The 14,444-nt window shown below is 35.8% G+C and overlaps 1 protein-coding gene across 1 annotated transcript in view; it reads right to left on the bottom strand.

Annotated features, from left to right (window-relative positions):
- Positions 1 to 14,444, bottom strand: part of LOC121417840 (MAM and LDL-receptor class A domain-containing protein 1-like) — a 29,004-nt gene that overhangs the window by 10,240 nt on the left and 4,320 nt on the right. Inside the window, exons 6-14 of the mRNA XM_041611572.1 lie at positions 10,769 to 10,885; positions 9,661 to 9,754; positions 9,160 to 9,291; positions 8,120 to 8,373; positions 7,220 to 7,310; positions 5,716 to 5,853; positions 3,841 to 3,963; positions 2,243 to 2,476; positions 1,234 to 1,428 (exon numbers count right to left, since the gene is read on the bottom strand). Coding sequence (XP_041467506.1) covers positions 1,234 to 1,428; positions 2,243 to 2,476; positions 3,841 to 3,963; positions 5,716 to 5,853; positions 7,220 to 7,310; positions 8,120 to 8,373; positions 9,160 to 9,291; positions 9,661 to 9,754; positions 10,769 to 10,885 — 1,378 coding nt within the window. The remainder of the gene's footprint in view (positions 1 to 1,233; positions 1,429 to 2,242; positions 2,477 to 3,840; positions 3,964 to 5,715; positions 5,854 to 7,219; positions 7,311 to 8,119; positions 8,374 to 9,159; positions 9,292 to 9,660; positions 9,755 to 10,768; positions 10,886 to 14,444) is intronic.

The raw sequence follows: 14,444 nt of genomic DNA, 5'->3' as shown, positions 1-14,444 counted from the left end.
TGCGTTACGAAAAGAACAACTTTGCCAAGTTTTCTCAATGATCGATGCATTAACTAACGTCAGTAATGCCGGAATCCGAATTAATGATATGTACATGTAAGTGGTAAAACCCCATTGAAATCTAAGTTTTTTGTCTGTGCTATTTCATTTTGTTCATGTATTTATTATTTTCTATTTATCTATTTTTTCATTTATGTATTATTACTATCATTGTTATTATTTCATTTCTTTATTTATTGTAAATACTTTAAACATAGCCAAATGAGTCTTCATAGCGTTCGAATAATATGTGTTTAAAGTCATTAAAGTACTCCTATTTTAAGTTAATACAGATCATTCTTTTACCTTTCATTTTGGAATGAAATCCCTCTAAAATTCAGATATTATTTAAAATCTGCAACAACATGTTCTTTGATATTGTCGGGGTTTCGATGGAATATGAAACAATATATTGTCACACATTTTCATCCTTCTGCAAACGTTGATTCTGTTACATGGTACATAGAACATAACTTCCCGACCAATAAATTGGTACTCAAAAGTAAGGGAACTCTGCTGGAAAATAAACATATTTTAGAGTCATCAAATTCTGCCATGTTTTAGATATATAATTGAGATTTCAGGTGATAAAATATTACATTAAATCACGTCTGTTTCTCTGGGCTCACAAGCTTTTTTTTTCATTGAACACACGGCATGAATAAGTAAATTTTGTGAAGAGGTTCATTAATTTTTAACACAATTGTAGATAAATGGCTGCATTTAAATGGCAAAAACCTCTATATAAACTGTGAAATCTTCTTTAAAAAATCTAATGCAATTGATTTATTGGTGTCGGCTATATATAAGCAACACATTATCATACTTTGTTCAATTCCTAAAGGTCTTTAATGAAAGGTTTCTTGTTTTCATCTTTACCATATCGACATACACAGCAAAAACTGTGGTGTTAGCGGTGTACATAGAGAACCACACCAGTTATTTTACACCGTTGTTAAATAGGTGCTGTTAGTTGTACACCTACAGGTGTTATTACAACACCTTTCGTTATTACATTTACACTCTTTGGTGTTACGTTTGATCTCTAGGGTGTAATTTTAACACCTCAGGGTGTGATCCTCTCTTAACATCAATTGGTGTCAGTTTTAACACCGCAGTTTTTACAGTGTATATGCAATGATGGCTTTAATTGAATTCATGACACGGGTGCAACATCATTGAATAAATTCTTACCGTATGGAGTTTGAGTTGTGTGATCGGCCGAAGGGCCTGATCCAATAGTCGGTGTGCTACCATTTTGAATAGTCCAATCAAAATCATCGTTAGTTCCTTGGGTCCAGGTACATGTTGTACCCCCTTCGAAGGTGCAATCCCACGGGAGGGGTGTAATAGTAACTGATGGTATGGTAGGAGGGGTGGTAGGGGGTGCTGTAGGGGTAAAACGTTAAGATCAAAATCCTAAGAGGCAGACAAATTAGCAGCCTTTATTGATCAATTCTCAAGAATGTTGTCTAACTTAGCCCAGACCAAATCTTGCCCATGGGCTATCTAGCTTGGCCTAGCTTCAACAAATGCAAACTTTAGCCTTCATGGGCTAGTGACGTCAAACGAGGCGTGTTAGCCCGTGGGCTAAGTAGCCCACCTTCGAGAATCCACAAAACCTCGTACGTACCGATGGAAAATTACCTCAGCCTTACAGTGCTTATCAAAACTAAGGAAAATGTAGTTCGTACCTGAGGTCTTCATTATCAATTAAGTTGGGTCATGAGTTGTGAAAGAGGTGCAAGTAGGGTATGGATAATAGCCGAATTGTTCCTATTTCATATTAGTATATTTTAAGTATGATATTCAATACTCCCGGGACTATCAGCCCTTGAAAATTGCTTTACATTTCTTTTTGAAACACACATTATAGATACGAAATACCTAGATTTTTATTCGAAAACGATCGTAACTGTAAAAAAAGTTCTAATTTATGCAGGCCACATTCCTGCTTATTGTGTAATCAATTATAAAACTATTTGAGCTGGTCGTGTTTTTTCGGAGTTTATCACAAATAATTAAATTGATGTACCCTTCTTTCGTTACTAAACAGTTTTATCAGTACATTGCTTTAAAATTGTCCCGTATCTTTTTGAAAAGAGAGATCTTGTAAAATATGGCATTCACTTTGTTTCTAAAACGAAGACAGCTCTTTAAAAATAAACCTGAATCAAATCGAATTGAATATTTAATTACTTACGGACATATTTACAGTCATGATCCAAATATTCTAAATCATCCAGGGCAATATCGCCAGTATAGCTTCCTTGGTTAGAATGGTCGATCGCTTGGAAGAATATCTTGTGATAGACACCCACAGATGTATCAACCTTCGCTGGTATCCAAGCTGTTCCTTGATCCCCTTCCTTACTCCAAATGAGATCTCGTTTGCCAGATGACAACTCTTCCGTATAAACATTTAGATTTCCTAGTTCTGTACATAAATGGTAATACAAATGATTTCCGTTGGTCTTGAATGATTTTTTAAATCATTTCGTATTGAGCGATTCATGTTTCGTCGTACCGGACAATTTGACATCTCTTTGACATAACAAGTGGAATGCCTCTGGCAGTCTCACCTGCATCACGCGATTTAATATAGAAGCAGTGCAGCCTTTGAAAACGTCTATAATATAATTATTTACAAAAAACACAATTCATATCATGATACAATACTACGTTCATTGACATTTGACCTTGATCATGTGACCTAAAACTTTTCAGTGATACTTGATTACCCCTATATCCATATTTTATACACTATATCTATAAAGTTTGAAAGTTATGACAGCAATCTAATAATTTCCTCTAAAATGGCCAAAGTTCAATGACCTTGAATGAACTTTGACTTTGGTCATGTGACCTGTAACTCGTATGAGATGTTCAGTGATACTTGGCGACTCCTGTGTCTAAGTTTTATGAACTAGACCACTATACTTACAGATATATGATGGTAATTCAACAAATACCCCCATCTGGCCAAAGTTCATTGACCATTAATGACCTTTGACCTTAATCATGTGACGTGAAACTCATGCAGGATGCTCAGTAATACTGACTTAACAGTTTCATGAACTAAGTCCACGTACCACGTTCCCATTTTACCAGTATTATTGGGTGAATTGTTTAGGGTGCATTGGATCGAGTGCAGCGAAGTTTAGGTAAATTTCTTGCTAAATTTAAGACCCAATGGCTGGGAATCGAACCCACGTCACTCTGATTGAAAGACAAGAGCCGTAACCACTAACCCCCACAAACAGAATTACAGAGTCGCATGGGATAAATACAAGTCAAGATAGCAAAAAACAAACAATTGTTTCATTTCGACTCAACATATCAATTCTTGCACATGTACAATGGTCATGCCAAAGAAGAAATGGGGGAATTGTTTGGTAAACAGTGAACAATTTGATGATCATATTACACATGATGATCAGAGCCCAATCAATCGTGACTCTACGGGAATCCATCAGTGTCATATTTTTTTCTGCAGGAAATGTGCAAAATGTCATTTATAAACATAGGAGAACACCCCGAACTGTCAAGAAATCAATGAATTCATGGATATACATTCACATCACCCTTTTTTGGAGAAAACATGCATTTTATACATTTGCTGGCTCTCAATAGTTACGATTGATCGGATCAATTGCAAGTCTTTTTAAGCCAGGGCACAGATGTCGCAAAACCGTAATTCTATGGAATTGCCAAATTGTACATGAACCATAAGAGAATATTAACAAAGATGTTTTTTTTTCAAACAGAATTTCAGCAGTGGTTGACTCTTGGTAAACTTACCCTTCCCATACATGTGATACCAAAACGAGAAACATCCATCGATTTTTGGAGGGAAGCCAACCGACTCATATATCGCCTGGTAGTCACTGTGAGAGTTGGTTGATTCTATATAAATGTAATGACCTATAACAAGAAAAGAATACAGTACATATTTTTAATACAAAACCCCTCTAGATTCTTGCCACCTGGGGAGCGTTTCATCAACATTTTCGAACGACAAGTTGTCAAATCTGGCAATTTTCCTTGAATATGATTGGCTGAGAGGCAATGTTACCATAGTAACTGTCGGATAAGACAGGACTTGTCGGATAAAAAGTCTGACAAGTCCTTTCATGAAACACTCCCCTGATTGGATGAATGTCGGTCGTATGACATTCAGATAAATCAGCGGATGCATACTGACGTGTCTCAGCCGTGCATCACAATGCATACTACGTATAATGGTGGACGAATTTGTTCGAATACAAAGCCATGAAACACGTGAGGCACCCCTAACCCCTTTCGTCACATTTAGGGGAACATAAAGTATATGTCGACATCCCTGAATCAGATGCCATTATCTCCATCAGGTACAATGGGCCATCTGAGTATGTAACTTGCAGCACCGACTCGTAGAATAATAATAATAATGATGAAAATGGTGGCTACTTATATAGCGCACAGGTCCACCTTTCGGTGCTCATAGCGCTTCAAGGAAAATAAACACAAAACACTACAGCAATAGGAAACAAACACGAATAGAAAACAAACACGAATAGAATTTGAATCTCCTGAATAAACACAATATTAAACTGTTAATGGGAGATTAAATAAGTTTTCAACTGGGACTTAAATGTTTCTGTTGATGAAATTTGGCGTAATTGGATAGACAGTTGATTCCATAGCTTTGGTCCTATAACAGAGAATAATAAAGCTTATTGCACTTTATTCTGGTCCAGCCCCCTCTGTCCATTCAAGGCCACCATTTCATCCAAGCTCTTTGCCTAATATAGCGGTGTCCAACACTTTTATTGATTATCCGTGCTGTACAGAACAATGTGTCAAAGAGTCTGAGCACAGTGTGGTTTTGAGAAAATGTTTTTCACACTGGTATAATGCTCAAATTCAACAGTGTGATGATATTTTCACACTGTGGACACATCGACAGTGTGACAGTTCTCAGTGTGTTCACATCGTCGACTGTATGTGGATATGTGATTCAGACTGTTGAAATGCACAGATTTCTCACGATAAAGGTGTTTTCACATTGTTTTCCGCAGGTCATGTTAAGAAAATACGAAGTAGAAATGTTTTCCATTATGATAAAGTTATGTGTTTTCATCGTGATGACGGAACATGTTTGTTTATTTTAATGTTATTTCAAAAACGAACCAAAAAAAGCCAAAACACTAAATTTGTTTCCTTTTGTCATTGAAATGTTGAAATAAGTGCCAATAAAAACCCCCATATAAATGACTCCATAGATATATGATCAGCAAATAAAATATGACACTCGAATGTCATACTTTGCTATAAAGGAGAATTTATAAAGTTATTACCTTAATAAAAAAAATTAAGAAATTTTGTTTTGAATAAGCCAGGATTTTAATTGATTGTCTTGGATAACTAATGCGGGTGAAATTTCATTCGTATGCTTTGCATGCATTTATTGGGCACAATAGATATAAAAAAAAGACATATGGAAAATTATCAGCTGCTTTTGTTTTGAATCTTTTTTTTCTGTTAAAACAGAAAAAAAAAATGTGAGTTAAAAAGTTGTTAAAACAACGTAAAAATTGCATCTTTTAAAGTAACCTAATTTTTTTCCTTTCTATTTGCAGCGTGAGTGAACAACCTGCTCCCATAATGATTTTGTTTAAAATAATCTATACTTACCTAGTGGGGTACCAAGTGTATGGTCATTGACCGGCCCTGTACCACTGCTTGGTGTACTACCGGTAAGTAAAGTCCAGTCAAAATCGTCATATTCAACATTGAACCAATCACATATAGGCTCCTCGAACGTGCAATATCCTGTAATATGCAATGTTCGGTTTAATAAATGGTTGAATATAGTGTTACTACATTGAAAGAGGTAAAATCTTCTCTAAGGAAAATAGCACATGTAGACTAAATAAGATATCACGTAAGCCTGCTTTGTTTAATACAACGTAGTTCGTATCGTTAGACACGAACAACCGTTATTTTCTTAAAATAATTAAAGGAGTATAAATTATAAACAAAACAACTACCTAAATCCCACTCTTGGTCAAATTTAGTTTAACATGGAAAATTGTCGTCAGATACAGGGTCTTGTCCGATGTTTATTTTCACCTTATATGCATAGGATTAATCCAAGACTTTCATCAATACAAATCGTGTTTTTTCATCATTGTCAAGGTACGCCCTATTTTACGCGCGCTTTGACCGGATATGATGGCGCAGTGGTTGATTCCCGGCCGAGTCATAACACAGACTCTAAAAATGGGACATTCGTCCACACTGTTTTGCCATCATGTTATGAATAGCCCGATGGAAGTCCATTTTATAGGAGATGCAATGGCTATCCAGAGTAAATTCAGAAATATTGTTCTTATTAACACATTTTGAAATGCAGCGGGAAAAGCAGGGCGCTAAGATATGTGTCCCTAAGGTTTTCAAAGTGAAATAAACTTGTGTACTTAATTCAAAAATCTGGAATACCTATTTCACAGGACAAAAATATTCATAAGAAACCTCTTAGTATTCCGAATTCGATTTGATACAAAGCGCAAATCAGCTTAATCGAAACCCATATTTGACTCTCCGTATGACTTTCCGAGGGTCGTGTGGTCCAGTGGTTAGAGCATTGGACTCATAATTGCAAGGTTGTGAGTTCGAATCCCAAATCTCCCACTGTCTCCACTTTGTTAAAAAGGCCCGAGAGTGATATCTGTCGTCTATAACGTCAGCCACTATGACTGATTAACTTAGACGTAAAATGTTTCATTGGTAATTGGTTATATACCAGCTTGGCGTTTACCAGCTAAATGCTGTCCTGCCGAGTTCCTACGGGAGTTACCACAAACAGAAACAGAAACGTGCTTCCATACGAAACTGCACAGCAAAAACTTTGGTGCTAACCGGTGTACATAGAGGATCACACCAGTTATTTTACACCGGTGTTAAATTGGTGGTGTTAATTTTACACCCATAGGTCTTATTACAACACCTATGGTTGTAACATTTAAACTGTTTGGTGTAATGTTTAATCTCAAGGGTGTTATTTTAACACCTCAGGGTGTGGTCCTCTATTAACACCAATTGTTGTCAGTTTTAACACCACAGTTTTTACAGTGTGTGTGACTGCCTTTTTAATATAAAACCCTACAATCACTAAGACTTGACAAGCGATACCTACCTAGTGGCAGACATGCCCCTATGTCTATCCGAACTTCATCAAGCGCCATTTTGGATCCTGGGCTGGAACCTACGGTGCCCTTAAAAGCAGCCTGTATAGGGAAAGGACAATTCAACAATAATAATAATATGCAAATTTTTATATAGCGCTTAATACAAATGTTTCTAAGCGCTGCATACTATTCCCCCCGGCTTTAGCACGGCTACCCTGATCGGGCGCATCAAGCATTCAAGGAATTCCTTCCTACTGGGTACCCATTTACTACACCTTGGTCGAGAGTGGCAAATGTAGATAAACGCCTTGCCAAAGGACGCTACTGCTGTGATGGGATTTGAACCCCGGACCTTGTGGTTCACAGTCCGGAGACTTATCCACTAAGCCACATCACCTCTACAATGCAATTATCATCAATTGATTGTTCCTTACAACCTCCAGCAATCTGCCAATAAACCCACGAATATCACCCTCTGCTTATATGTGATCAGGAAAAGGTGAGTTTAAACGCAAGTCAAAATATCAAGCGCTCTATTTGGAATTACTTCCAGTAAGTATAATAGAGCCTTAAATACACTTATTATTGGGATGAAATGGATGATATATAAATTCAAATTAGCCGGAATTTTTTATGACACAGAAAATCCTCAACAATTGAAATAATTATTTTTTGTACGAAAAAGCTATTTCATGTGAAAATCGTTCCTAAATTTCCTCTTAACTCACGAACATCTGGGGAGTGTTTCATGAAAGGATTTGTCAGACGCTTTAATCGTCATTTACTGTTTTTTTTTACAGTTACCATGGTAACAATGACTCTCAGCCAATCATTCTCAAGGAAAGATGCCAGACTTAACCACTTGTCGGACGAAAATGTTGATAAAACGCTATCCCAGACGACCGTACCTGAAAACTATTGGCGTCGGTCACCGTACTGCTTCCGAACCTCCAGCCCGTAACACCTTCAGGGGGTGCAGCCCATAATGGATCTGAATAGGTTCCAGATTGGCGAGAATGAACGGTGAGGGCGCCAACTCCATCATGGTAATACCAAAACCGAAGACAATGAGGAATTGATGTCAGGGTGTAAGTCGGGCTGAATAGGATAGCAGTCTGGCCGTCAATAGTGTTCGTTGTGGTGTCTAGCCAAGCGTAGTACCCTATCGCAAGGCAGATACAAAAGATATTAAATAATATTATTCATCACTCTTTTGCTTAAAGAACGTCATCATTATAGAAATAGTTGTACTATATGAAACAACTAAGAGTCATGTCAATAGGATAGCAGTCTGGCCGCCAATAGTGTTTGTCGTGGTGTCAAGCCAAGCGTAGTACCCTTCCAACAAGTGTTTCAAATAATATTATCAATAACTCTAGTGCTTAAAGAATATCATTATAAGGTGTTCAAGAACATCATTAAGAAAGTAAATGTATTGTAAGAGACAACTTAAGAGCTGTGTCAGTGCATATGTCATACTAAATAATATTTTTTTTTACCATGAATCATTGCTCTTAGAAGTAGTATAAAATAGTTGGTTCCCATCGATATGAATATTGCAAATGTCTAAGTATTTCATGCGATTATTACTTCTACTCTTGTTTACATAGCTCAAATATATACACCTATAATGCATTCAGAATTCTTGACTGACAGTAAAATAGTCTCGATACTCTTGATTACACAAGAAGGTGAAACTTCGGATAAACACAGTGCAAGAAGGAGGAAGAATTCTGAAGGAAAAGAAAAATAAGTAGAATGAAAAGAGGGAGAGGGGAAAAAGAGCAGTGTGAGAGAGGGGTGATGGGGAGGGGGTCAGAGGTTGGAGAGATATAGGGGATGAAAAATGCATGTATATAGGGGAGAGAGAAGGAAATAAGACAAAAATAAAACAGAGAGAGACAAAACGTAGCAAACGGAGAAAGGGAAAAGGAGAGAGTTAAGATACCTGTGTTGACCCCAGTTGTACTATCAATTGGGATATCCGAATTATCTTTTCCTCGAGTTCTCTTCCAATCAAAGTCATCTTGAACAGTCTCCTGTAACCAGCCGCAATAATCCGTCTCGAAGGAACACTCCTCTAACGAATTAGTAGAAGGTAGAAGAGATGATTAAATATATACTACACTGTAAAAAATGAAGTGCTAATTTAGCGTTTACAGTGCTTGTATAGTAACTGCACTACGAGTGCTGATTTTCTAGTTTAAAATGTATGTTATTTTCCAAACAATAATAACCTCCCCGAAATGTCTGAATCTGTAATGGTGATCCTTACTGCGGGCATTTTCATCTTAGATTATATGATTATAGACCGTATCATAAATAATATTTAGAACGAGTTGAAAGATCAAATACTATATGTAATAATTAGGCATGATTTCAAATATTTAATCACGAATCATTATTTGCAGCAACTATAAACACCCTGGTCTAAGAGTTAAGTACTTACGAAGGTGGGGGCAAACCGATGTATCGTCAAAAGATAGATCATCAATGGCAATATCGCCGTACCCACTGGAACCACGATACGCGTTGAAAATAAACTGAAACGAACATAAAGAGGTTAGAAACACGCATGTCAAATTTGTCATGCATGGCTTCCATAAGGAATAATGCTATAACATTTTATATTTATAGGGTTTGGGGCTAATCAATACACATATTCAGTGATCCTTACCCTTTCGTTGACAGTGCAGAAAGAGATTTTTAATTCCAGTGCAACATTAATGTATTGATATTAGTATGAAATAGATATTATTGCCTAATTAAGAGGCAGGTGATGTTTGTTTCAATGCAAACATTGTCTATATTTCATGATAAACTTCAATTGATAACAGCTGATATTTTTTTTTTCAAATGGTTATTTCCGAGGAACTTTTGTCAAATTCAATAATAGGAAGACCTAGAAAATGATGCGAATCAAAAGCAACTATGACCTAGCTTCTGAAATCTAAAAACATACCCAAAAAAATGATTTTTATATTAAAAATTATATTATCCTCCACATCATAACTGTTATAGGGCATATGCATTCATATTAGCTAGCAATGAATTGGAATAGTGATAGGTGCATTTTTGTGGATTTACCAAAACTATACACAAGCTTTAAAATAAAAAAATCCGCTCGCTTTCGTGAGCTGGTACTGGGGATAACCGCAATACGTACAAGAAAAAAAATATCCATAGGAGTTACATTTACTTTTGTGTATGCATGTTCTTACTCTACATTAAAATCAAATCCAACTGACACCTGGTGGTGTTTCACAAAGCTGTTTGTAAGTTAAGAGGGATTTAAAGAAGTACTGGGGAACTTTTCTTTTGCACCAAATAATCACCAATGTACATTAAATGGTGAAAATCATTTACCACAAGAAAGGATCACCAGTCGTTCTTAAGGTCACTCTTTACTTAATACAAACATTTTTTTAAAAAACCTTCTGATGTACCCTTTTTGTTCCATTTACATAGCACTGCACACACACACTACCACACCTTCGCCACTGACGCAACAATTCAATCAAACACAGCGCCAAATACGATGTATCATTTGTATTTACCCGGAAGTCATAATCGACTGTGAGATCTATTTGTCTGTACACCCATTCGTTCTGTAGCGTTCCATCTTGCCGCCATAGAGGAAGCTCTCCTGTCCCGTCGGCACTGGATAACAAGAGCTTGGAGAAAAAATGACACAGACTCGTAACTATTGCAGTTTATCATATCACAATTTAAATGTAAGCTACCTGAATACTTTATTCATAATCTAACAACAAATGTCAAGGATAACATAGAAGACAGTTAATATGTGGTTGTCAGAGTTAGAATAGAAAAAAAAACAGGCCGAGATATACTTTCACACTGCGAATTTCCCCCACATCGCGAGTGTTATTCGTGTGTTTGTCCGGTTCCCTTTGTTAAAATCCGATTCACATTGTTAAAGTGATTAACTGAAAGATACTGTGATTATTGACTATCCACTGAGGAAATTTCGATATTTTTGATGTTTCTTTTCAAATTGTGTTCACACAGTTGACTATGAGAATAGGCAATTCACACTGCTCCAAGGTATGCGGATTTTCGAATTGCGTGTCGCACTGTGAATACATTGAATACACCTTCGACCTTGGTCCAACTCTGTGCAAAAAATCTTGGGAAGCCAAAACCTAGAAAAAAATCTCCTTATAGGCCTATTGAACATTTCTTATATTTACTATTTTGTTTTTCTTTGCTTTCATAATGAAGAAAATATTCCAGTAATCATTCTGAAACAGTTTAACACTATTTGAGTGTCATAAGAGTTAATAAATTGAAAATGTACTATTAGAGATTTGTTGATAGTTCATAGTTCATTTATTTCTTCCTTTCACAAAAACATTCATACATGGTAGTTACATAACAAATGATAATAAAATAAATAGCAAGATAAAAAATGGATTGTCAGCGTATAAACATACTTTGAGGTTGTTAACATAAATCATACCCAGTAGGATTACGGAGACAAAAGTAACACAAAATTTCACATTTCTGAAAGAAAGAGGAGACCTTAAAAAAGCTAGGCTTGTCAAGACAAGGTCCCCAGTTAGGATACGATAAGTGTATGTGTATAGATATTTTACATACTTTAGTAGGACTACACATCTAAATCTACATAATGGAAAGAAAGGGAAAGAAGGAAATACAAAGAGAAATTAGCAAAAGAAGAAAAGAGTGAGGATATATATGAATTTATATACAGAATGAAAAGACATAGGGAACGATAAGAGAGGAATTATGAAACGAGGAAAAAAAGGTGTATACAGGGAAGACAAAGAGAGGGGATTACATGGGGCCAATAGGTATAAAGCAGTTTATAAGATAAATGCTAAAAGAGGAGAGGAAAAAGAGGTGTACAACAAAAACAAACGAGGGATTATAATAAGTAATCTATTTTACACTAAATATTTTGAAGAGTTTCAGCATAACCTTTCAGCAAATGTAATTTCAACTTATGTTTAAAGACCGACACACTGACAGAATGAGTTACTTCAGTGGGTAGTGTGTTCCAAAATTTGGGACCAGTAACGGATAATGTATTCAGAGCAAAAGTAGTTCTTACCCGTGGTATATGAAGAGCAGCTGCTTGTCTTGTGTTGTGATTATGAATTTGACAGTTTTTAATGAATAGTTGAGCCAATGCATTTGGAAGAGTACCATTTTCAAAATCATACATGATTGAGCCTAACTGCAAACGATAGATATCCTCTATCTTCAACAGTTTATTACTGTGAAACAAAACATTAGTATGAGCACGATAACTAGCATGAAAAATAATTCGAATTGCCCTTTTCTGTGCAATAAGTATCTTTTCTAATTGTGTCCTCTGTGACTTGCCCCATGCCAACACTCCGTAATTAAGATAAGGTAAAACTAGAGTAGAATATAGAATAAGCAAAGTTTCTTTTGGTACAAAAGAACGCAATTTGTAAATAACACCAGTATTTTTTGACATGACTTTACATACATTGTTGCAATGAGACACCCATGTCAGCTTCTCATCAATTTGCAATCCAAGGAACTTAGTGGATCTTACCCTCATAATGTCAACATTGCCAAATAATAAACCTTGTGGTAAGACTGACAGAGAATTACTAAATAGCATATAGTTAGTTTTCTGAATATTCAAAGACAACTTGTTTGCATGGATCCACTGGACTACTTTTTCTAGTTCGATGTTAACTGTTGCTGACAAGGTATTGGGATCTTTATGAGAAAAAAATAAACTCGAATCATCAGCAAAGAAAATGAATGACAAAACATCAGATGACAGACTAAAATCATTTATATACAGTATGAAGAGGAGAGGGCCAAGAAGAGATCCCTGAGGGACTCCACACGACATGGTTTGATAACTTGAGTCGGTTCCATATAATGATACATATTGTTTTCTGTCAGTTAAGTAACTCCTGAACCAACTAAGAGCTATGCCCCTAACTCCATAATACTCTAGTTTACTTATTAGAATTTCATGATCAACCGTATCAAAAGCCTTTGAAAAGTCCAAGAAAATGCCTATCGTGTGGTGATGGTTATCTAAAGATCGAGCCACTTTATCAATGAAGTGCAGTATAGCATGAGTAGTGGTATGTTTTTCACGAAACCCAAACTGGTATTTTGAAAGTATTTCAGTCTTTTTGAAAAAGGTTACTGTTCTATTGTATACAAGTTTTTCCAAAATTTTTGAGAAAGATGTCAATAATGAAATAGGTCTATAATTACTGACTGTTTGAGGATCACCCTTTTTAAAAATTGGCACCACTTTAGCAATTTTCATTTGTCTTGGCACAATGCCAGATGTGAAAGATAAATTGAAAATGTGTACAAGGGGACTCACAATACCATGCACAATATCTTTAATCAGCTCATTTCTAATACCATCAAACCCAGGACTCTTATTGCCTTTCAGCGAGGTCACAAGTCCCAACAATTCAAGTTCATTTGTTGGCAGTAAAAACAGGCTTTCTGTATTCGTCTCTTGCATGAAATCACGAAAGTTCTTCATCTGACATCTAGGGATAGACTCCTGAAGTTTCAGCCCAACATTGCAAAAGAAATCATTAAACTTTTCTACAATAGTTTGCCTGTCTTTCACCGAACAACCATTTACATTTATACATTTAATATTGAGAGATTTTATGGGCGATTTAAATATACTTCTGATTACTTTCCAAGTACTTTTTATATTTTTGAAGGTCATCTGAAAACGATCAGAATAATATTGCTTCTTAGTAGTACGTAATAAAGAGGCAAGGATGTTTCTATAATTAGCATATTTTCTTTTATTTGAATCAGAACTTCTCTTTTTATATTGATAGTATAATTTGTTTTTTTCTGTTTGATAGACTTTAATATTGAATTAGTTATCCATGGCATACGTGGAAATTTATTGTAGTTATTCTTCTTACATGTATATTCAACTAGTGGAACATGCTCATCATAGAGCTGCATAAATTTACTGAAGAAATTTTCAAAAGCGTTTTCAACATTTTGATCTATAAGAACATCATTCCAATTTGTGTTCCCAATGGCTCTCCATAGTTAAACCAAAACGTAAAGGCATGCTTTAATTTAAACCATAGATCAAAATATGGGACTCTGTAAAATAAAACTTCAATGTAATGTAAATTCGATAAAAACACAATTTTAACCCACTACTCTGAACACAAAGTGGAAAAAAGAGTGAAAATAAAGTGCAGA

Source organism: Lytechinus variegatus, chromosome 6 (assembly GCF_018143015.1).
Source record: "Lytechinus variegatus isolate NC3 chromosome 6, Lvar_3.0, whole genome shotgun sequence".
NCBI classification, from domain to species: domain Eukaryota; kingdom Metazoa; phylum Echinodermata; class Echinoidea; order Temnopleuroida; family Toxopneustidae; genus Lytechinus; species Lytechinus variegatus.
Note: the sequence above shows the minus strand (reverse complement) of the source record. Positions and strands in the feature narration are given on the sequence as shown.